The sequence below is a fragment of the Anomaloglossus baeobatrachus genome, chromosome 1, assembly GCF_048569485.1.
Source record: "Anomaloglossus baeobatrachus isolate aAnoBae1 chromosome 1, aAnoBae1.hap1, whole genome shotgun sequence".
NCBI lineage: Eukaryota > Metazoa > Chordata > Amphibia > Anura > Aromobatidae > Anomaloglossus > Anomaloglossus baeobatrachus.
Genome location: NC_134353.1, coordinates 575,955,323 through 575,979,358, shown reverse-complemented (window position 1 = coordinate 575,979,358; position 24,036 = coordinate 575,955,323). Strand labels below are relative to the sequence as shown.

The 24,036-nt window shown below is 43.2% G+C and overlaps 1 protein-coding gene across 1 annotated transcript in view; it reads right to left on the bottom strand.

The window, feature by feature from the left end:
- Positions 1-3,757: 3,757 nt before the first annotated feature.
- Positions 3,758-24,036, bottom strand: part of GLIS3 (GLIS family zinc finger 3) — a 640,530-nt gene continuing 620,251 nt past the window's right edge. Inside the window, exons 10-11 of the mRNA XM_075339832.1 lie at positions 17,571-17,753; positions 3,758-4,856 (exon numbers count right to left, since the gene is read on the bottom strand). Of these exons, the coding sequence (XP_075195947.1) occupies positions 4,720-4,856; positions 17,571-17,753 (320 nt within the window). The 3' untranslated portion in view covers positions 3,758-4,719. The remainder of the gene's footprint in view (positions 4,857-17,570; positions 17,754-24,036) is intronic.

Sequence of the window (24,036 nt, the reverse complement as noted above, 5' to 3'; positions counted from 1 at the left end):
CAAACATTTTTATTCAAATACAATTTGCACAAAAGTTTTGTGACTTTTCAAAGTTTTTTATGCCAGTTTTCTGGCATAAATCGTTTGATGAATCAAGGCCCATATATTTTGACAAACAAGGAAACAACTAGCAATCTCTATCTAAATGGATTAGGCCCCTTTCACATATCAGTTTTTTGCCATCAGTCATAATTCGTCGAATTTTGAAAAAAAAAAACGGATTCAGCAACTAATTCCGCTGGATCCAATTTTTTCTCATTGACTTGCATTAGGGACGGATTGCGACGGATGGCCTCCCACAGTAACGTTTTTTGTGAACGTCGAAAAAACGGACAGCGACGGATCCGTCGCCGTCCGTCGTTTGGTAGAATGGAGGCCTATGGGTGCAGGATCCGTCGTCATTCGTTAAATGACGGAATCCGGCGACGGATTCCGCTTTTTAACTGAGCATGTATTATTTTGCCCCCAGCTAGTTGAATCTGTCGAAAAACGGATACATCACATCAGTTTTGCCACAATCTGCGATGAATCCGTCAATCCGTTGAGAAAACGGATTGTGACTGATGGCAAAAAAGTGATGTGTGAAAGAGGCCTTAAGCACCAACATTATATACAATACTGTAGTTAGAAATCATCTATGTAATAGTGAATAAAACTATTAGCGCTATGTTTTCTTCTAATTAGCAGTGGAACGTGTAATATAATTATAATCAGAAAGCTACAGGCACATGTAACACTGATGACATTGTATTATAACAGTACTGAATGCCATAGAAACTGCCTAGTGGTATCAGTTGAACTTAAATTGATTCCTAGAATTTTTACATCATTTACACTCTACAAGTAGATGCCATATTTGTTTATAAAACTATATATAAGAATATATTATGCAATGCTATAGCTGAATACAAAGTAATAGTATACATTGTACTATAGTGTAGTGTTGTGCAAGTTTCAATTTCTGAGCACCATTTTGGATGTTCAATCACTTAGTGAAGGCTAATAAGTTAAGTTGGGAAAATTTATTAGAGTGGAACTGAATTCTACAAAAAATCATATTTTCAGACGTGCATTTTTTAACTTGCTTCAGCAAAATGGTTGACTAGCTGCCATTTTGCTAAACCGTAAAGAAACTAACAAGATTAAAATAAAAAAACAAAAAAAAACAAATACACACCTCTTTGGCCATCTTCACTGATCGCTCTTCCCCATATGATTCCCAATGCCTTTTCTTACCACCACCGAATACTGAAACCCTTCTTAATGCAGTGCTGGGATTTCTGGCCCAAAATATGTGCAGGGCTAAAGTCCCGGCCTATCGTTTATACGCCTGGGATTTTCATGTGCAGCAGTGGTAAGATGAGGCGCCGAGGACTGTACAGGAGACCGTGCGAAGTGGAAGTGTGCAGTAAGGTATTAGTTGATTTGCTGCGCTACATCTTACATTTATTATGATCTGGGGTCTCCCCAGACCACATTGTATAATAAAGAACATCCAATACGCGGAGAATAACTGAGCTGAAAATCAAATCTCCCAGTATAATTCGCTCAATATGGTGAATTTGAATATTGTTATATCTGATCATCTCTACTAATGAGTTTATTGGATGTAAAACATCATAAAACTGAAATGGATTAAGTAAACATTAATTAGAGTGCTATAAAAACTATTTCCATAAGTTTCACTATTCTGCAGTAGTTTAAGTGGTTTGTAGGGTACAAGTTCCTTAAAGAGATTGTTCAAAAGGTATTTGTCCAAAAACTACAGCACTCCTGTCCTCAAGTTCAGTCTGCTATAACTCAAAACCTGTAGACGGGCAGCTATGGTTTTGTGATTCTGGACATTTACAACCTGTATATTTTAGTTCTAGCCCAGACACTATTTAGCAATTTTGAACATGCAATGATTAAACAACTCTAATTGTTTTTTATTTCTCAGGTGACCAAAATATACTGGTACCATTTTTATGATTGACCCTTTTCAGCAGAAGTCAGTCTGTGGAAACCATAGGAGTTATAAACTGCTGGTGCAGTCTGAGTATAATAATGATAATTAATAATAATAATAATGCAGTGGAGAAAATCAGTAGCTCAGCTTAAGTTGGCTGTCTTTTAGATTACAGTATATCCGACGTGCTTTTTTGCCTACTTCTAGCTTACATATTCTGAGTGCTGCTACTGAATTTACATACTAACATTAAAGCACCACTCCAGCATTATTTTATTCTTTCATCACTGGAGTGGTGCTTTAAATGTAAACCTCCTGCCTCCTGTCATATACTCACCTTCTGGCAGCTTCACCTTTTACCAGCGCTGCTCTGGTGCCATCTTGTGCTAGTAACGTCTGACTATCTGGAAGTCTGAAGTTACATCACAAGCTCCCAATTCAAGTCTATGAGAGTCAGAATAAAGGCCACTTTACACGCAAACAACATCGCTAACGAGATGTCGTTAGGGGCACGGAATTCGTGACGCACATCCAGCCTCGTTAGCGACGTTGTTGCGTGTGAAACGCACTAACGACCGTTAACGATCAAAAATACTCACCATATCGTTGATCGTTGACACGTCGTTCTAATCTCAATATTGTTGCAGCTGCAGGTACGATGTTGTTCGTCGTTCCTGCGGCAGCACACACCGCTATGTTTGACACCGCAGGAACAACATCGTACCTACAGCCGCCGCCAGTGAGGAAGGAGGTGGGTGGGATGTTATGGCCGCTCATCTCCGCCCCTACGCTTCTATCGGGCGGCCGCCTAGTGACGTCGCTGTGACGCCGCACGAACCGCCCCCTTAGAATGGAGGCGGTTTGCCGGCCACAGCGATGTCACTAGGCAGATAAGTATGTGTGATGGATGTTAGCAATGTTGTGCGCCATGGGCAGTGATTTGCCCGTGACCCACAACCGACGGGGGCTGTGTGTAAAGTGGAATCACATGGTGGCCAGCCATAACAAATATATATTTCCTAGTCAGATGAAGTGTAAACAAAAATCCCCTCTGAAAATGACTTTCAGGAATTTATTTCAAGAAATTCATCTGACTGAATAAAATTGAATACTTTGGCCAAACATACAATGAAAAAGTCTCAAAAGCTGAACCCAAAGTCTGTACACCCTGTACAGCAAATGGATGGCAAGAAGAAATCAGGACAGTATGTCTATAGCAAGAGTGACAGATGTGACACTGCACGGACTGTAGAAATGCATGAACATTTAGTAGTGTAATGGGGAATGTCAGAAGTCAATGCCATTTATAAATAGGTAATGCCATAACCAAATGAATGGAATATGGGGTAATAATAACAAAAAATGAGAGTCCTGACATGCCGCAACACACAAAATAGATAGTCACAAAACAAGTGTACAAAAACATCTAGAGTAATCACATACTGTATCTTACCATGGGACACCCTGACGCGTTTCGCCAATGCTTTTTCCAAGGGCGCTTATATAAATGTTCATGCATTTCTACAGTCCGTGCAGTGTCACATCTGTCACTCTTGCTATAGACATACTGTCCTGATTTTCTTCTTGCCATCCATTTGCTGTACAGGGTGTACAGATTTTTGTTTACACTTCATCTGACTAGGAAATATATATTTGTTATTGCTGGCCACCATGTGATTTCAATCAGAGAAAAAGCTGTCTCCTTTCCTCATGTCATTGTATTGCTGTGCATTTTTATCTTGTTATATATATATATATATATATATATATATATATATTCTCTTAATAAAGATATTTTCTATGTAAAAGTGTTGTAGTTCTTTGTAGGTTGTATGATTCACTGTGAACTACATGAGTGTGTGTGATCACATTGGCTCTTTTTTTGAGTAGTGATCAAATTCTTAGGTTTATGTGTGTAAAGTGGCCTTAAGGCCAGAATGAGGCTCTCATAGAGTTGTATTGATTTATGACTTCCAGCTTGCTCCAGGATACACTGCAGCTGCCGGCAGGTCACAAATTGCCGAGACTGATGGGAGCGGCTGCAAGAGAAGTGAAGCCGCTGTGAAATGAATATAACACTATGGGAGGAGACTTCAATTTAAAGCACCACTCCAGCGGTGCAATAATAAATAAACACTAGGGTGGTGCGTTAAGAAATGCTACTTTGCTACATAATTTCAAACTGGCTATCCAGCGTGCATTGTGTTCCATGCAGTTTCTAATCTTTATACCTAACTCGGTAAAATGCAAATAGATCAGGTTATATTTCCAATCAATATGAATGTAAGATACCTGTCCTTGCTGCATACTAGTAATCCGAAAGTGTGCATACAAAGAACGTGTATATGTAAATACCAGGTCATACCAGTCATACTTTGTGTCATATATGTTAGGTTTCAGTGGGCATGCTCCATTATATTTTCAACTTTGCACCATTATCGGCAACATCAAACTGTGCAAAGTGCCTCATTATCACTCTGCTGTTTTATTAAATTGAGACTTAATGTACAGTGTATCTGAAATTAGTGACAAATCATAACATTATTAAAGGATTTTTTATGCTTGAAGCTGAGAAATGTATACAGTTTGTACAATTTTCATGGATGATTTTTTTTTTATATTGTGAATTCTTAAAATTCAATTTTCCAGTTACTTTATCCCCTTTGAATATAAAATTCATGTATTTACATGGACTGATGTGGACATCGTTTTTTAAAGTCTTTTGCCTGAAATAGATTATCATTTAGATAGATGACACAGAAAAGCCATTTTCATCCCTCTGTGTAAACAGATGAAAGTTGGCTAGGACAACGATCAATTGCATTAATTTGCAGAAAACTGGTATCATCTGTATTACTTCGCTGTGGGTCCCCAAAAAAGCCAGCTGATCCACTTGGAAAGTCGTACACTGAAACAGGAAAAAAACATTAAATGTAAACATAATAATAAATTAATAATTGGTAAATGTACAGTATCTACAGTTGATCTAATGTTTAGAATACAAGACAAAGTTTAGATAAAATAGTATAATTTGTCTTTGCATTTAGTACATGTCAATGTAGTCTAATTGCATTTTATAACTCCTCTTAAGCAAGGACAGACAGGAGGGTAGAGGACAGAAGCCTAAGAGGTAGACTATTTTGCACCAGGTGGTCCTGGATACAGTTGAAACCAGAAGTTTACATGCACTACCTTAAAAGACACATATGCATGTTTTCTCACTATCTGACATGAAATCAGAATAAACCTTTCCCAATTTAGGTCAATTAGGAACCAAAATTATTTATATTTGCCAAATGCCAGAATAATGAGGGAGAAAAAATGTTTTAAGGCATTTTTATTGTTTTCTGCAAAGTCAAAAGGTTACATACACTAAGAGTACATTGCCTTTAAACAATATACGACAGTCCATATGATGATGTCATATCTTTGGAAGCTTCTGAGACACACCTGTAGATAAACAGCATTTTAATGCACACCTAAAACACCCTGCTGTTTTGTGTATCATAGTATCATAGTTTTTGAGGTTGAAGGGAGACTCTAAGGGCGGCTTTGCACACTACGACATCGCAGGTGCGATGTCGGTGGGGTCAAATTGAAAGTGACGCACATCCGGCATTGCATGCGACATCGTACTGTGTAAAGCCTAGATGATACGATTAACGAGCGCAAAAGCGTCGTAATCGTATCATCGGTGCAGCGTCAGCGTAATCCATAATTACGCTGATGCGACGGTCCGATGTTGTTCCTCGTTCCTGCGGCAGCACACATCGCTGTGTGTGAAGCCGCAGGAGCGAGGAACATCTCCTACCGGCATCACTGCGGCTTCCGTAGGATATGCGGAAGGAAGGAGGTGGGCAGGATGTTTACATCCTGCTCATCTCCGCCCCTCCGCCGCTATTGGCCGCCTGCCGTGTGACGTCGCTATGATGCCGCACGACCCGCCCCCTTAGGAAGGAGGCGGGTCGCCGGCCAGAGCGACGGTCGCAGGGCAGGTGAGTGCATGTGAAGCTGGCGTAGCGATAATTTTCGCTACGCCAGCTATCACACAATATCGTACCTGCGATGGGGGCGGGGACTATCGCGTGCGACATCGCAGCATCGGCTTGCGATGTCGCAACGTGCAAAGCCCGCCTTAAGTCCATCTAGTTCAACCCGTAGCCTAACATGTTGATCCAGAGGAAGGCAAAAAAAAAACAAAAAAACAATGTGGCAAACAAGCTCCAATGGGGAAAAAATTCCTTCCTGTAGCATCATGGGAAAGTCAAAAGAAATCAGCCAAAATCTTCGGAAGAGAATTGTGGATTTGCACAAGTCTTGTTTGCACTTGGGTGCAATTTCCAGATAGCTGAAGGTTCCTCGTTTTTCTGTACAAACAATTACATGCAAGTACAAACTTGATGGGAAAGTCCAGCCATCATACCTCTCACGAAGGAGACAGGTTCTGTGTACCAGAGATGAACGTGCTTTGATCAGACATGTGCAAAACAATCCAAGAACAAAAGCAAAAGACCTTGTGAAGATGCTGGTGGAAGCTGGTAAGAATGTGTCATTATCCATATTGGAATGAGTACTGTATCAACATGGGCTGAAAGACCACTCTGCCAGGAAGAAGCCATTACTCCAAAAGAAACATAAAAAATAGCAAGATTAACGTTTTCAAATGCACACAGGAACAAAGACCTTAATTTTTGGAGACATGTCCTGAGGTCTGATGAAACTAAAATTGAAATGTTTAGCCATAATGACCATCGTTACATTTGGATGAGAAAAGGAGAAGCTTTGAAGCCTAAGAACACCATCCCTATGGGGGTGGCAGCATCATGTTGTTGTGTTGTTTTGCTACAGGAGGGACTGGTGCACTTCACAAAATAAATGACATCATAAGGAAAGAAGACTATGTGGCAAAACTGAAGAAACATGTCAAGACATCAGCCAGAAACTTAAAGCTTGGGTGGAAATGGGTCTTCCAAACGGACAATAACCAGAAGCATACTGCCAAACTGGTTACAAAGTGGCTTAACAATAAAAAAGTCAATGTTTTGGAGTGGCCATCATAAAGCTCTGATCTCATTCATATTGAACATTTATTAGCAAGTCTGAAAAGACAGGTATGAGCAAAGCGACCTACAAACATGGCTCAGTTACACCAGCTCTGTCAGAAGGAATGGCCCAAATTCTTACCAACTATTGTGAGAAGCTTGTGGAAGGATGTCCAATACATTTGACCCAAGTCATAAAATTTAAGGGCATTGGCATTTAAGGGCATACCAAAAACTAATGAAATGTATGTAAATGTTTGACTTTGCAGAAAGTAATAAATTTGCCCTAAAATATTCTCTCTTATTATTCTGGCATTTGGCCAATATAAATAATTTTGGTAATCCTAATTGACTTAAAACGGGAAAGGTTTATTTGGATTTCATGTCAGATAGTGAGAAAAACATGCATATATGTCTATTTAGATAGTGTATGTAAACATCTGGTTTCAACTGTAGTTACTTTATTAGCAATAATACACTACACTTTTAAATCAACAGCTGCATAAAAAACTGTAGTATACTACCACGCAGGAGCATACTGTGCTTGTATGGGGAAGGCATGCCATCACAACAGACAGAAATGAGGAACAAATAGCCAATGATGGAGTTGATTGAATAATGGGGCTTTATCTATATAGACTGAAGAGCAATATACTGCAAGAAGAAGCTGTATACAGGAGCTGATGAAGAATGACATAGTGCATGTGGAGGCTATATAAAGGAGTTGATAACGAAGGATAGATATACTGCAGACTATGGCTGTAAACAGGGGCTGATGAGGAGTGACATACTGAAGAAGGCTATGTACAGGGGCCTAATGAGGAATGAGATAATGCAAGATGGGGCTCTATGTAGAGGCTTAAAGAAGTGATAAATTGTAGGAGGAGGATGTATACAGGGGCTGATGAGGTATGGTATACTGAAAAACAGGACTGCATGTAGTGGCTTAGAGGAGTAACATACTGCAGGAGGAGGCTGTAAACAGGGGCTGATGAAGAGTGATATAGGAGGCTTTATATAAAAGGTGCTTTGTGTAATGATATACCGCATGATGAGACTATATGTACGGGCTTCAGGCCTAAAACACACTTCCGCAAAAAAAACGTACGTGTCTTACGGTCCGTTTTTCTGCTCCGTATTCCGTTTTCTTTGGGGCGTTTCTCCGGTACGTATGGCATCCGTGTGATGGCGTATGCGAGCCGTGTGTACGTGTAAAATGTCCGTGTTTGTGTGTAAAATTCCCGTGTACGTGGAATGTCCGTGTGGAATGTCCGTTTGTGTGTTGCACAATGTCGTTGATACATGTCGGCTGACAGCAGACAGTGTTGCGCGATGAGAATGAACTCGGGTGAACTTCACCCGACTTCATTGCCATGCCGCGGCTCTGTCTGTGTGCCGCGTACTGATTAGCGGTCACCTGTGAAGGATTTACCAGTGACCACTAATCCCCCGAGTGACTGAAGTGAGCAGCCCTCTCTCATACTCACCGCTCCCCGATCACCAGCGCGGTGAGGAACAGCTGTGCAGAGAATACGCGGCAACAATTACTTTCAAAATCAATCTCGTATTCCCTGCTTTCCCCACCCACCGGCGCCTATGATTGGTTGCAGTCAGACACGCCCCCCACACTGAGTGACAGCTGTCTCACTGCACAAAATCACAGCAGCCGGTGGGCGTGTCTATACTGTGCAGTAAAATCAATAAATAATTAAAAAAACGGCGTGCGGTCCCCCCCATTTTAATACCAGCCAGATAAAGCCATATGGCTGAAGGCTGGTATTCTCAGGATGGGGAGCCCCACGTTATGGCCCAGCCTAACAAAATACATTATATGCGACAGTTCTGGGACTGTACCCGGCTCTTCCCGATTTGCCCTGGTGCGTTGGCAAATCGGGGTAATAAGGAGTTTTTGGCAGCCCATACCTCAGTGACAGCTCAGCTGATCGCGCTATTCCCTTCATTAGCTGCGTGGAGGTGACAGGAGCGGCGGTGTCTTCTGCAGATCCAGTCACCTCCATGCAGCAGAGCTGGAAGTGACGCTGGACCATCCTGGAGTACGCCGGACATGGAGGGCTTTTTCGGGCTTATTAAAGTGGTGAACCAGGGTATATGTTTGTGTTTTTTATTTCTAATAAACAATTTTTTCGGGTGTGTGTGTTTATTTACTGTCACTTACAGATTAATCATGGAAGGTATCTCGGGGAGACGCCTGACATGATTAATCTAGGACTTATTGGCAGCTATGGGCTGCCAAAAACTCCTTATTACCCCGATTTGCCAATGCACCAGGGCAAATCGGGAAGAGCCGGGTACAGTCCCAGAACTGTCGCATATAATGTATGCGGCAATTCTGGGCGGCTGCTGACTGATATTGTTAGGCTGGGAACCCATAACATAACGTGGGGCTCCCCATCCTGAGAATACCAGCCTTCAGCCGTATGGCTTTATCTGGCTGGTATTAAAATGGGGGGGGGCACACGCCGTTTTTTTTTAATTATTTATCTATTTTACTGCACAGTATAGACACGCCCACCGGCTGCTGTGATTGGGTGCAGTGAGACAGATGTCACTCAGCGTGGAGGGCGTGTCTGACTGCAACCAATCATAGGCACCGGTGGATGGGGAAAGCAGGGAATACGAGATTGATTAATGAGCGGCCGGCATTTTCAAAGTAATTGTTGCCGCGTATTCTCTGCACAGCTGTTCCTCGCCGCGCTGGTGATCGGGGAGCGGTATGAGCCGGGGGAAGAAAAAAACGAGCGCCAATGTAAGTATGACTGAGAACAGCAGAAAAAAAGTTAAGTATACTGAATTTAATTAAAAAAAAATATATATAAGATCGCTAGTGTAAAAACGCACACGCACGAAACGTGCTGAACACGGACATACTCCGTGTGCGGTCCGTGCAGGCACGGACCCATAGACTTTAGCGGGTCCGTGCCTGCGTGATGCCGGCCAAAAACGGACATGCTGTCCGTGTAGAAAAGCGCACACGTACTTATCACACGGACACACGTTCCGTGTGATTTTACGTGTGTGTGCCATCTACCATAGAACAACATGGGTCTCCGTGTGTACGTGTCTCCGGTACGTGCAAATACGTACCGCACACGTACAAATTAAACGAATTTGTGTTGCGGGTCTCAAAAAGTGATAAATTGTAGGAGGAGACTTGATAAAGGGGCTGTGAGGTATGATATACTGAAGAATAAAGCAGTCGAAGAACTATAATAGGAAAAAGTCCAGCTCACCCAATTCCTATGGAGACTTCCCAAACCAGATGGTGCACAGGCAAAGAGGAGTCAGCAAACATCCACATGGCAGGAAAAAAGGAAGATGTCCAGCAATTACGTCCGTCTCTGAGACTAGGAGTGAATAAGGGCATGTGTAGTCTGAAAATAGTTCCTCTACTTAATTTCTCATTGGATTGTTTTAACTCCTGGATGGACTGATGTGTTTTAATATGGCTTAAAATAAAGGATTTTTATTTTTAATACAACCGGGATGTGATTGCTGGACATGTTCCTTTTTTCCTGAAGAATAAGGCAGTATGCAGGGCTTAGAGGAGTGACTTACTATAGGAGGAGGCTGTAAACAGGTGCTGATGAAGAGTGATATAAGGAGCTGTATATAAAAGGTGCATGGTGGAGTGGAGTGATGGGTAGTCTGGCTCTTTTTGGTGATCTGCTTCCCATGGCTCCGCTCACCAAAAAGAGCTGACTCTTTCGGATCGTTCTTGGCTCCCTGTTAAATATGTGTTCATCCCAGGTGAACACATATTTAAGATTATAGAAACACCGCTGAAACGCTACCCACCCGAGGCTAAACCCCATCCACTTACAAGGGACCAAATAAATTGTTGAGTGGGCGGAGTTTAGCTATGGGTGGGCGGGGTTTCAGCGGCAGTTAGAGCAGTTAAGAGAATGTAGTGGCTCACACTGGGGATCCGACTCCTCAGTCACAGCAGGGAGCTGGATGATTGTGTCGAATTGTTCGCGACCGACACATCACTAGTGGAGTGACATAAAGTGATATACTGCAGGAGGAAGCTATATATAGGGGACAATTATGATTAATATGTGACAGAAGGTCACTGCATACAGGAGCTAATGAGGAGTGATATACTGCAGGATTTAGCTGTATACAGGGACTGACAAGGAAGGATAAACTGCAGGAGGAGGCTGTATACAGGGGCTGACAAGGAGTGATATACTGGAGGATGGGACACCTTGCATACAGAAATGCTATGATATGAAACCCATGACCCCCCCAAAACATTGAATGCTGGTCACGCATATGGCGTTCATTTAACTTTGATGCTCAAAGTGGCCACCGTCAGCTGCAATGCACATCTGGACTCTGGACAGCATACTGTATCTTGCTGCACGCTGTACAATATGGTAGGTGACACGTTTGCACTTTGCACAAGCATCTGGAATATGTCGTCGTAGGTCCTGCAATGTTGGTGGAGGGGTCGCGTACACTTGCTGTTTGATATGACCTCCCAGAAAGAAGCCCAATGGGTCAGGTCAGGTGAGCGTGGAGGCCACTCCACGCAGCCACCATAACCAATGACTTGTAGGAAGGTCTCCATGAGGTAACGCTTCACGTCCGCAGCCTTGTGAGTTTTACAAGTTCTAATCATAACATTTCTGTATGCAAGGTGTCGATTCGTATTGAATTGATGATGCCCTACAACTTTTTAATTCACTTTTTTCCTCTATCTCGTTACGTTTCTGAGATAAAAATTCTAACTCCGTTGTTTTCTACCAGGTGGCGCTATAGGCGGTTTCATTGCGTAGCACATGGATACTTTACTATACCTAGACACCACTTCTATGCCTATAGCTGCCGCCGTTCTCAAATTAATGGCGGTGGACAGGATATGGGTGGACACAATGTATATTGAGGGCCTGAGCATAGTATTGAGCTGCATTATGAGACTAAGGAATAATGTACTGCAAGATGGGATTGTGTATATAGCGGTGTCGGAGAGTGACGTACTGCAAGGTGGGATCGTATATAGAAAACATGGGGAAGAGTAAGGGGTACTTTACACGTTGCAACATCACTAGCATCGTACCCGCCCCCATCGCACATGCGATATGTGGTGATTGCTGCCGTAGCGAACATTATCGCTACGGCAGGTTCACATGCACATACCTGCTTGGCGACGTCGCTGTGACTGCCAAACTATCCTTCCTTCAAGGGGGAGGTGCGTTCGGCGTCACAGCGATGTCACCGCGACGTCACTAATCGGCCGGCCAATAGAAGCGGTGGGACGGAGATGAGCGGGACATAACTTCCCGCCCACCTTCTCCCTTCCACATTGCCATCAGGACGCAGGTAAGGAGATGTTTGTCGCTCCTGCGGGTTTACACACAGCAATGTGTGCTGCCGCAGGAGCTACAAACAACATATTTTCAACGCTTTTGCGATTGTTTATCGCCGCATCTAGGATTTACACGTTGCGATGTCGTTACCGGCGCCGGATGTGCGTCACTAACGACGTGACCCCGACGATATTTCGGAAGCGATGTCGCAGCGTATAAAGCACCCCTTAGAATCAGGTGGTAACTCACTGTGGCCTTGGTCAGGAAGAAGAGTGGGTGTGTTTGTGTAGTGCTATGGACCTTGTGTATGAGCACCCAGCCCTATGAGCGCCCAGCTAACCCTATCGCTGAGAAATAAGCCAGTACAGCAGAATCTTATCAGTAATGCTTTTTGCCATTATAACGACAGGAAAAAACACTGAAAATATGAGTACCAGCATAAGAAAATCACCAGCGCTCTCTATGCTGTGAAAAGCAGTAGAAAATGGCACTGGAGTAAGCATATGAACGCTTCAGGTAAGTGGGAGCAATGGATCCTGGGTAAATTTATGACACTTCCCTCCTTCCATTTTTTTTTGCAGTCCTTACGGAAACATGGAACGGATGCAGTTGTCACATGGATGCAATTGCGGACACAAGGATCCGTGTTTTGCAGTCCGTAAAAATGGCATGGTCGTGTAAATGTCAGTAAAATCAGCCCTCCTAAGCTGACATGGGCATGTAGGCAACAGGAAGCTGAATAAAATGATACCTTGATATCTGCAATCTGAAGTCTTATTCCAAAATAAATCCACGTTTTTCTAATATGTAAATGAACAGTTCCAGGCTTTGTGCCAGACACTGATCTGCACAAGAATCTGACTCTAGAACCTATTTTACTAGATACCAGTGAGACCTGCTGCACTGCCGCTGCCGTGATCCCCGCTCTGTCCCACTTAATCCTCCAAGCAGGGATGCTGGCGAACTCACCTTCCTGGCTGCTCAGCGGTGGTGTCGGCATTTGTTGTCCCGGGACCAGCACACGCCACACAGATCTCTCATGAGCGCAGTTAGGGTGCGCCCACTCCTACGCTTAAACGTCTGCCCTAACCCAGAAGTGCCTCTCAGCCTAAGAAGGCAACCTCCCTCTATGTAGTGCCCCTGAAGCCATCAGGGAGCTACAAGATTCTGCATCCCCACCAGGATGCAGGGCCTACCCCCTTGGGCCCCGGAAGACCAGTGCCGGACACACACAAACACTTCACAAAATCCCAGTTTTTCCCCAACAATCCCCCATACAATGATGCAAAGCTAGGGTCGGACCAATGGATAGCCGCCTAGAGGTGGAGCCAGTCCAGTCCACTAGTTGACCAGGTGGGAGGGGCAGACAGTGGACAGTCAGTCTGAGTAGTCAGAGGAGTCGAGCAGTGAAGGTAGACATGAGGAGACGCACTGACTTGGAGTGAACAGTAACCTGGTGCCCAGGAGAGTAGTTGCCAGTGGAGTACTCCCAGAACTACGCACCAACGGGGTACAGGACCCTAGGTCATGCAGAAGCTCCAAGCAAGCCTGATAACACCTGCACAGCAAGGGGACCATCAAGGATCTCGCTACCCTAAAAATTCGAGACTCAGTAGCAAAGGGAGAACCGGGGACAGGACCAGAGACTCCAACCCCACAGGGTTCACGCTACCCTCATACAGACAGCAGTGGAAAAACCACCGGACGGGGACCCCCAGTTGCTCTATGCCACAGGGACCCACTAACCAGAGACAGGTGCAGGGGAAGAAGGTACCAGATTACTACACTGGCACTGGGACAAAGGGGACCTGAAGGTGAAACCAGCCGGCCTCGGGTGACCAGTTACCATGAGAAAGTGAGTAAAGAACCAGTTACACTAAACCCCTTGTGTGGACTACTTTCTTACGACACTCGTCATTACACCTAACCTCTGGGGCCTGGCCCTGCTTGCGGAGGGTCTATCATCCAGGCTGCCACTAACACCAGCCCCAGTAGTGGACATTGTGCAGCAACGGCTCCATCTACCATAGCCGCAACACCGCAAGTGTCGTCACCTGTGAACACTATTCTAATCCCCTGTAAATTTTCCCCCTGTTCAAAATAGGGCCCAGGGCACGGAACCGGGCAATGGCCACCAAAGTGACATTCCCCAGATATTCATTGCCTGGGACCGAGTACCCGATAACCCTGGGCGTCACACCTACAGGAGATGCCTGGGCAACGTGGTCTGTTACTAGGTGTTAAGCCCGCTACACACGCTTCAATATATCTCACAATCCATCATTGGGGTCAAGTTGTAAGTGACGCACATCCGGCATCGTTTGTGAGGTATCTGCGTGTGACAGCTACGTGCGATCAGGATTGAACGCATCCACCGGTGGCCGCGGGTAACCTCAGTAACAGCAGCTGATCGCGCGGCTGTGTTCATTTGCTGTGTGGAGGTGACCGGAGCGGCTGTGTCTGCTGCGGCTCCGGTCACCTCCATGCAGCTGCGGTGGAAGCGACGCTGGATCATCCTGGATTACGCCGGACAAGGAGGGCTTTTTGGGGCTGATTAAAGTGGTGAACCAGGGTATATGTGTGTGTTTTTATTTCTAATAAAGGATTTTTTCTGGTGTGTGTGTTTATTTACTGTAACTTACATATTAATCATGGAGGGTGTCTCATAGACGCCTGACATGATTAATCTAGGACTTATTGGCAGCTATGGGCTGCCAATAACTCCTTATTACCCCGATTTGCCAACGCACCAGGGCAAATCGGGAAGAGCCGGGTACAGTCCCAGAACTGTCGCATATAATGTATGCGGCAATTCTGGGCGGCTGTTGGCTGATATTGTTAGGGTGGGGGGCTCCCCATAACGTGGAGCTCCCCATCCTGAGAATACCAGCCTTCAGCCGTATGGCTTTATCTGGCTGGTTTTGAAAATGGGGGGAACCGCACGCCGTTTTTTTTAATTATTTAATTATTTATTTCACTACACAGTATAGACACGCCCACCGGCTGCTCTGATTGGGTGCAGTGTGACACCTGTCACTCAGAGTGGGGGCGTGTCTCACTGTAACCAATCATAGGCGCTGGTGGGCGGGGAAAGCAGGGAATACGAAATTGTTTAATGGGCGGCCGGCTTTTTCAAAACAGTAAAAGCCGCCGGAGCAGTGAGAAAGCCGTGCAGCGCCGGGGATCGGGGATTGGTGAGTATGAGAGAGGGCTGCTAACTTCAGTTACTCAGGAGATTAGCGGTCACCGGTGAGTCTTCACTGGTGACCGCTAATCAGGACGCGACACAGACAGAGCCGCAGCATGACAATGAAGTCGGGTGAAGTTCACCCGAGTTCATTCTGACAGTGCGGCTCTGTCTGTGTCTGCTGTCATCTGCCATTCAGCTCTGCTACATGGCTGTCTGTGTCTGCTGTTAGCGGCCATGTAGCAGAGCTGAATGGCAGGTGACATAGTAAAAACGCATCCCTACACATTACACACGCTTGGCAAGTCAATAAATAAAAAAAAAAAAAGGTGCTCAATGCATACGTCACAGAACACATGATCTAAAGGATCGCACACAAAATTGACCAATTTAACATAGACTACTAACGCTCGTGTGACAGCAAAAGAACGACCAACGTGAAATCTAATAGATCCCGTATGCAACCTGGGCGTGTCACATCGCAAATGCGATTGTACAACTAATTGCAACGTGTAAAGTGGGCTTTAGGTCCCATCCTGTATCATGTGTTTGTACCTGTACTTGCAAACCCATACCTGTGTTCTAGTACCTGTCCAAACCTGCTGTACCTACTGCACCTGTCAGTACCTGCTATATCAGCCGTGCCCGTCATACCTGCTATACTAGCTGTGCCTGTTGCACCTGCTGTATAACCTGTACCTAACGTACCAGCTGTACCTGCCGCACCACCCGTGCCTGCCATTCCTTCCATACCAGCTGTTCCTGCTGTACCACTCATGCCTGCTGTACCTGCCATACCTGTTGCACCTCCTGTATCAGCTGTACCCTCTGTGCCACAGCCGTAAAGTTTGCAACTGTCTGCACCAGAGACTGTTCCTGCCTGCATCTGTTCCTGTGCAGGTGACAGCGGAAATCACCTGTATCCCTGACCCCTGGGGTCAGCTGTCAAAGAAACTGTGTCTCCCTGAGTGGCACCTGTCATTTGCCTTCCAGCACAAGCCTATCCTCACCATCAGAGGCTCTAGTCAAGACGAAGTAATTGTTTAGTTACGCCCCTTCAGGTTGAGCCGGTACTGTTGCCCAGTAGCTCCACTCCTGCTCACAGCTGGGATCACAACAACATGTAATAACTGCTCTTATGATCTCACTGCAGAGCTGTGTGTGATTATAACTGACACATCTGCAGTATCCTCTCAGCTTGAGCTTCCATATCACAAGCAGCCAGAGTTACTATATGAGTGGACTCACACGAACGTATGGCATCCGATGCTAGAGCACCAGAAGCGATATGCTAATGGCCCCCGACTCCTGCTATGCTGCGTGCGTGAGCCGAGTGTCATGCGACTGTGACCCAATCTTGCAATCAGGTCACAGCTGTGACGCTGAGGGAGGGCGCTGCGGAGGAGAGGGAGGGGTTAATCCCCCCGTTTACTCCATTGTCAGCCTGTGCGTATATCGCACTGCACTGGGATAACATCCGAGTGTAGTCTGATGTTTCTCTCGCACCCATTCACTTGAATGGGTGCGAGTGATATGGCTGTAGCAGAAAATCACAGCATGCTACTATTTTTCTCGCATCCAGAATCTGGATGCGAGAAAAGCTGACCAACTGCTCTCCTTCATTGATTTTCTCACATTGCACTCGTCCTTTTTTCACGCTCGTGTGAGCGTGCCCTATTGTTGCAATACAGCCGAGCTGTGACAGCTGCAAAAAAATGTATTTGTAAGGAGACAAAGTTCAGTTCCACTGTTCTTAGTTACATATGTCACACTGGTAATGCCCCCTTTTATTAAAAATAAGCTTTGGATGCAGATTCTCATGCAGATCAGTGTCTGACCCATAACCTGGAACAGCTTATGTACATACTGTATAAGAAAAACTAGATTTCTCTGGAGTAAGACATCTGATCGCAGCTATTAAGGTATCATTTTATTCACTTCCTTTGACCTGCATGCCCATATAGTCCCCTTAGGAGGGTTGATCCCACTTACAGATTTCATAACAAAAAATATATAAATAAATAAATAAAATTAATAGAATGATATATTGCAACTTATACCTGTAATACCGGAGTGAGATGTAAATGCCCTATGAAATACATCAAAGTCTGTTTTATTTCCACAACCATGAGGCATACAGTCTTCAAATGGAGGTACCATGTTGCATGCATTACCATGTTGCATGTTCCTTTGATGATCATTGTAATGGGGAGGACAAAACGTCTGCAGTTGGCCATAAAACCCTACAGAAATATAAGAGAACAACCACTGTTAACAATGTGGAACTATATATACATTTACAGTGGGTACGGAAGGTATTCAGACCCCTTTCAATTTTTCATTCTTTGTTTCATTGCAGCTATTTGGTAAATTCAAAAATGTTCATTTTTTTTCTCATTAATGCACACTCTGCACCCCATCTTGGCAGAACCCCCCCCCCAGAAATGTAGAATTTTTTACTAATTTATTAAACAAGAAAAACTGAGATATCACATGGTTATAAGTAATCAGACCCTTTGCTCAGACACTCATATTTAAGTTACATGCTGTCCATTTCCTTGTGATCCTCCTTGAGATGGTTCTACTCCTTAATTGAAGTCTAGCTGTGTTTAATTAAACTGATAGAACTTGATTTGGAAAGGCACACACCTGTCTATATAAGACCTCACAGCTCACAGTGCATGGCAGACCAAATGAGAATCATGAGGTCAAAGGAATTGCCCAAGGAGCTCAGAGACAGAATTGTGGCAAGGCACAGATCTGGCCAAGGTTACAAAAGAACTTCTGTAGTACTCAAGGTTCCTAAGAGCACAGTGGCCTCCATAATCCTTAAATGAAAGAAGTTTGGGACCATCAAAACTCTTCCTAGACCTGACCATCCAGAAAAACTGAGCAATTGTGGGAGAAGAGCCTTGGTGTGGGAGGTAAAGAAAAACCACAATATCACTGAGGCTGAGCTACAGAGATTCAGTAGGGAAATGGGGGAAAGTACCACAAAGTCAACTATCACTGCAGCCCTCCACCAGTTGGGCCTTTATGGCAGCGTGGCCCGACGGAAACCTTTCTCAGTGCAAGACATATGAAAGCTGGCATAAAGTTTGCAAAAAACACACGAAGGACTGCCAGACTATGAGAAATAAGATTCTCTGGTCTCATGTGAAGAAGATAAAACTTTTTGGTGATAATTCTAAGCGGTATGCGTGGAGAAAACCAGCCACTGCTCATCACCTACTCAATACAATGCCAACAGTGAAACATGGTGGTGGCAGCATCATGCTATGGGGGTGTTTTTCAGATGCAGGGACAGGATGACTGGTTGCAAATGAAGGAAAGATGAATGCGGCCAAGTACAGAGATATCCTGGAAAACCTCTTCCAGGGTGCTCTGGACCTCAGACTTGGCCGAAGGCTCACCTTCCAACAAGACAATGACCCTACGCACACAGCTAAAATAACAAAGGAGTAATTTCAGAACAATTCTGTGACCATTCTTGACTGGCCCAGCCAGAGCCCTTAGCTAAACCAAATTGAGCATCTCTGGAGAGACTTGAAAATGGCTGTCCACCAACGTTCACAATCCAACCTGATGGAACTGGAAAGGATCTGCAAGGAATCATGGCAGAGGACCCCAAACCCAGATGTGAAACACTTTTTGCATCATTCCCAAGAAGACTCATGGCTGTACTAGCTCAAAAGGATGCTTCTACTCAATTCTGAACAAAGGGTCTGAATACTTATGACAATGTGATATTTCAGTTTTTCTTGTTTAATACATTTTCAAAAATTTCTTCATTTGTTTTTTATCTGTCAAGATGGAGTGCAGAGTGTACATTAATGAGAAGAAAAAAAGAACAACCTTTTTTAAATTTAACAATTGGCTGCAATCAAACAGAGTGAAAAATGTAAAGGGGTCTGAATACTTTCCATACCCACTGTATATATATGTACCATACACACACATATATACTGCTCAAAAAAATAAAGGGAACACTAAAATACCACTGTGTTGTTTAAGTGTTCCCTTTATTTTTTTTTGAGCAGTATATATATATATATATATATATATATATATATATATATATATATATATATATATATATATATATATATACACACACACACACAGTATATATGTACCACATACAGTACAAACCAAAAGTTTGGACACACCTGCTCATTCAAAGAGTTTTCTTTATTTTCATGACTCTGAAAATTGTAGATTCACATTGAAGGCATCAAAACTATGAATTAACACATGTTACAGGTGTTACTTAACAAAAAACTGTGAAACAACTGAAAATATGTCTTGTATTCTAGGCTCTTCAAAGTAGCCACCTTTTGCTTTGATTACTGCTTTGCACACTCTTGGCATTCTCTTGATGAGCTTCAAGAGGTTTTCACTTCACAGGTGTACCCTGTCAGGTTTAATAAGTGGGATTTCTTGCCTTATAAATGGGGTTGGGGCCATCAGTTGTGTTGTGCAGAAGTCTGGTGGATACTCAGCTGCTAGTCCTACTGAATAGACTGTTAGAATTTGTATTATGGCAAGAAAAAAAGCAGCTAAGTAAAGAAAACGAGTGGCCATCATTACTTTATGAAATGAAGGTCAGTCAGTCTGAAAAATTGGGAAAACTTTGAAAGTGTCCCCAAGTGCACAGGCAAAAACCATCAAACGCTACAAAGAAACTGTCTCACATGAGGACCGCCCCAGGAAAGGAAGACCAAGAGTCACCTCTGCTGCAGAGGATAAGTTTATCCGAGTCACCAGCCTCAGAAATCGCAGGTTAACAGCAGCTCAGATTAGAGACCAGGGCAATGCCACACAGAGTTCTAGCAGCAGACACATCTCTAGAACAACTGTTAAGAGGAAACTTTGTGCAGCAGGCCTTCATGGTAAAATAGCTGCTAGGAGACCACTGCTAAGGACAGGTAACAAGCAGAAGAGATTTTTTTGGGCTAAAGAACACAAGGAATGGACATTAGACCAGTGGAAATCTGTGCTTTGGACTGATGAGTCCAAATTTGAGATATTTGGATCCAACCAACATGTCTTTGTGCGATGCAGAAAAGGTGAACGGATGGACTCTACATGCCTGGTTCCCACCATGAAGCATGGAGGAGGAGATGTGATGGTGTGGGGGTGCTTTGCTGGTGACACTGTTGGGGATTTATTCAAAATTGAAGGCTTACTGAACCAGCATGGCTACCACAGCATCTTGCAGTGGCATGCTATTCCATCCGGTTTGCATTTAGTTGGACCATCATTTATTTTTCAACAGGACAATGACCCCAAAACACCTCCAGGATGTCTAAGTGCTATTTGACTAAGAAGGAGAGTGATGGGTTGCTACGCCAGATGACCTGGCCTCCACAGTCACCAGACCTGAGCCCAATCGAGATTGTTTAGGGTGAACTGGACCGCAGAGTGAAGGCAAAAGGGACAACAAGTGCTAAGCATCTCTGGGAACTCCTTCAAGACCATTTCCAGTGACTATCTCTTGAAGCTCATCAAGAGAATGCCAAGAGTGTGCAAAGTAGTAATCAAAGCAAAAGGTGGCTACTTTGAAGACCCTAGAATATAAGACATATTTTCAGTTGTTTCACACTTTTTTGTTAAGTATTTCATTCCACATGTGTTAAGTCATAGTTTTGATGTCTTCAATGTGAATCTACAATTTTCAGAGTCATGAAAATAAAGAAATCTCTTTGAAGGAGGTGTGTCCAAACTTTTGGTCTGCACTGTACATAATATTACACTCAATATTGAAATTACAATGATATAGAAATGAAATAAAATGGAAACAAATTATTCAAAATATCTGAATTTCTTGCAGAAATACATACACCTTGTCATGTTATCACTGAGGATGTTAATTGGTGAGGTGTGTTTACCTGAATCTACCTGGGAAGCAAATCACGAGGATCCACTGCTGGCAACTATACTTTCCAATTGCCAATGACTCAGATTGAAGACAAGTCCAAAGACACTGAAGCTACACAGCTGCTCACAGTAGCACGAGCAATATGTAGCCGGGCGTTTTGCGTTTTTCCTTTTTGGTTTTGTTTTTTTTCCTCTTTCTTCCGAGAGCCATAACTTTTATATTTTTCCATCAATCTTGCCATGTGAGAGCTTGTTTTTTGCGGGATAAGTTGTAGTTTTAAATGAAACTATAAGTTTTACCATATAGTGTACTGAAAAACAGCAAATAAATTTCAAGTGTGGCAAAACTGCAAAAAAAGTATGATCGCACAATAGTTTTTGGGATATTTTATTCACCATGTTCACTATATGGTAAAACTTATGTGTCGCTGTGATGCCTGAGATTGGTGTGACTTTGTAGATACCAAACATGTATAGGTTTACTTGGATCTAAGGGGGTTAAAAAAAATTCACAAGTTTGTCCAAAAAAAGTGGCGCACATTTTGCACCATTTTCTGAAATCCCTAGTGTTCTCATTTTTCTGGATCTATGGCTCAGTGATGGCTTATTTTTTGTGTCTCAAGCTGACGTTTTAACTACATTTTTGCGCAGATGCTACGTTTTGATTGCCTGTTATTGCATTTTGAGCAAAATTTGCGGTGACCAAAAAAACATAATTTGGGCGTTTGGAATTTTTTTGCCGCTACACCATTTACCGATCAGATTAATTGATTTTATATTTTGATAGATAAAGCATTTCTGAACATGGCGATACCAAATGTTTATAATTTTTTATTCTTTTAATCCTTTAATTTTCAATGGGGCGAAAGGTGGGTGATTTGAACTTTAAGGTTTTATTTTTTTAAACTTTTTTTTACTTTTTTTTATTTTACTAGGTCCTTTAGGGGACTATATGGATCAGCAATCTGATCGCTCTTTCATATCTCCAGATTACAGCTACAGAGCTGAGATCTGTAGATATGGTGCTTTACTTTGAATGCTGGCACTATTCCGGCATTGAGAGCAATAATAATAATATAAAAATATTTATTCATTTATATAGCGCTGTTAATTCCACCGCACTTTACATACATTGGCGACACTGTCCCCATTGGAGCTCACAATTTAAATTCCCTATCAGTATGTTTTTTTTGGAGTGCGGGAGGAAGCTCGAGTACCTGGAGGAAACCCACGCAAACATTGGGAGAACATACAAACTCCTTGCAGAAGTTGTCCTTAGTGGGAACTGAACCCATGACCCCAGCGCTGCAAGGCTGCAGTGCTAATGATTGAGCCACTGTGCTACCATGGCAACCACCGGATGTCACGTGATCACATCACATGACTTCCGATGGGGGTGGGGTAAGTCATCATAATGGCTGCGCGCATGTACATCACGCTGCCAGATTTTGGCAGCGAGATGTAAGGGGTTAATAGTCACGGGTGGAAATGATTCCACTCGCGACTAGCAGGCACACATATAGGCTGTTGAAATCAGCTGATATGTGCGAGGATCGCTATGGCTTGCCCACTACCCATGGTAGGCCGCGGGGAGTAACCTCACACAATCCATGATGTATCAAGTACGTCATGTGTCACTAAGGGGTTAATAATGATTCATTATTAATCAGTTGAGATTGTGACATGGAATGGAATGTAAGTGTATATTTGGCAATATAGTAACCTGTTGAGCTTCAATGAGTATCCACAGATGTGCATGGAATCTGTATTATACTTCTGTATGCCTTTGATTTAATTTCGAGTCATACAGAGCCTTGACAGAAAAAGTTATAATATTCTCCAGTAGATGACATAGGTATGAAGAACAGCCTGAGGATTGAGCGCATGAGGACCTTAAATATTATGAGATGCAACTACACGTCAGTTATCATCTTTCCAGTACTACTCTTTTCTGGATAAAAAACAAGATATCAATAAGACCAAAAATGAATGTTTGAGATTCCTTATTTTATTCAAGACTTGTTACAATTTACTTGAAAACACTGACATTTGGGCACTGAAAGAGTAAACTAAGGAAAAATGAGACAATTTTCTTTGAATGTGTCACAAACCATATGTGTTGTATTAAGTCAGCATTTCTTAAAGAGCCGCAGGACGCAAAGTGGTGAGCAAGCACTCATGACTCGGCTATACAGTTTAAGAACTCTGTAATATTCATGCCAAGATGTTTATCACAGTTTCCAAGAATTACTTTATCACATTCTCAGTTTCTCATGATTCGTATTTATTACTTTAAATGTAGACTTTGAATCAACAAGCATCGAATTCCACAGAATGGAGAATTAATCATCCGTAAGGATTTGTGCCGAAGCTTCTGAACCAGCAATCACAATGCACTGTACAACCTATTGCTTCTTAGCTGTTGATGTGTCGCATTCAGTAATCTAAAAGTTGTTTATAAATGATTAGCAGAGTATGCTGGGAATAGAAGCTCAGTAAAATCCTTACTGTCTCCGAATAAATACCCCTGATCTATGTTGTTTAATTTTCCTAGTAGAGCTTCATCTTTCTTAAGTCAAGAACTGTTGAGAGTTGTCTGAGACTTTAACACTGATGGCCTATCCTTAGGTTAGGTCATTAATACCT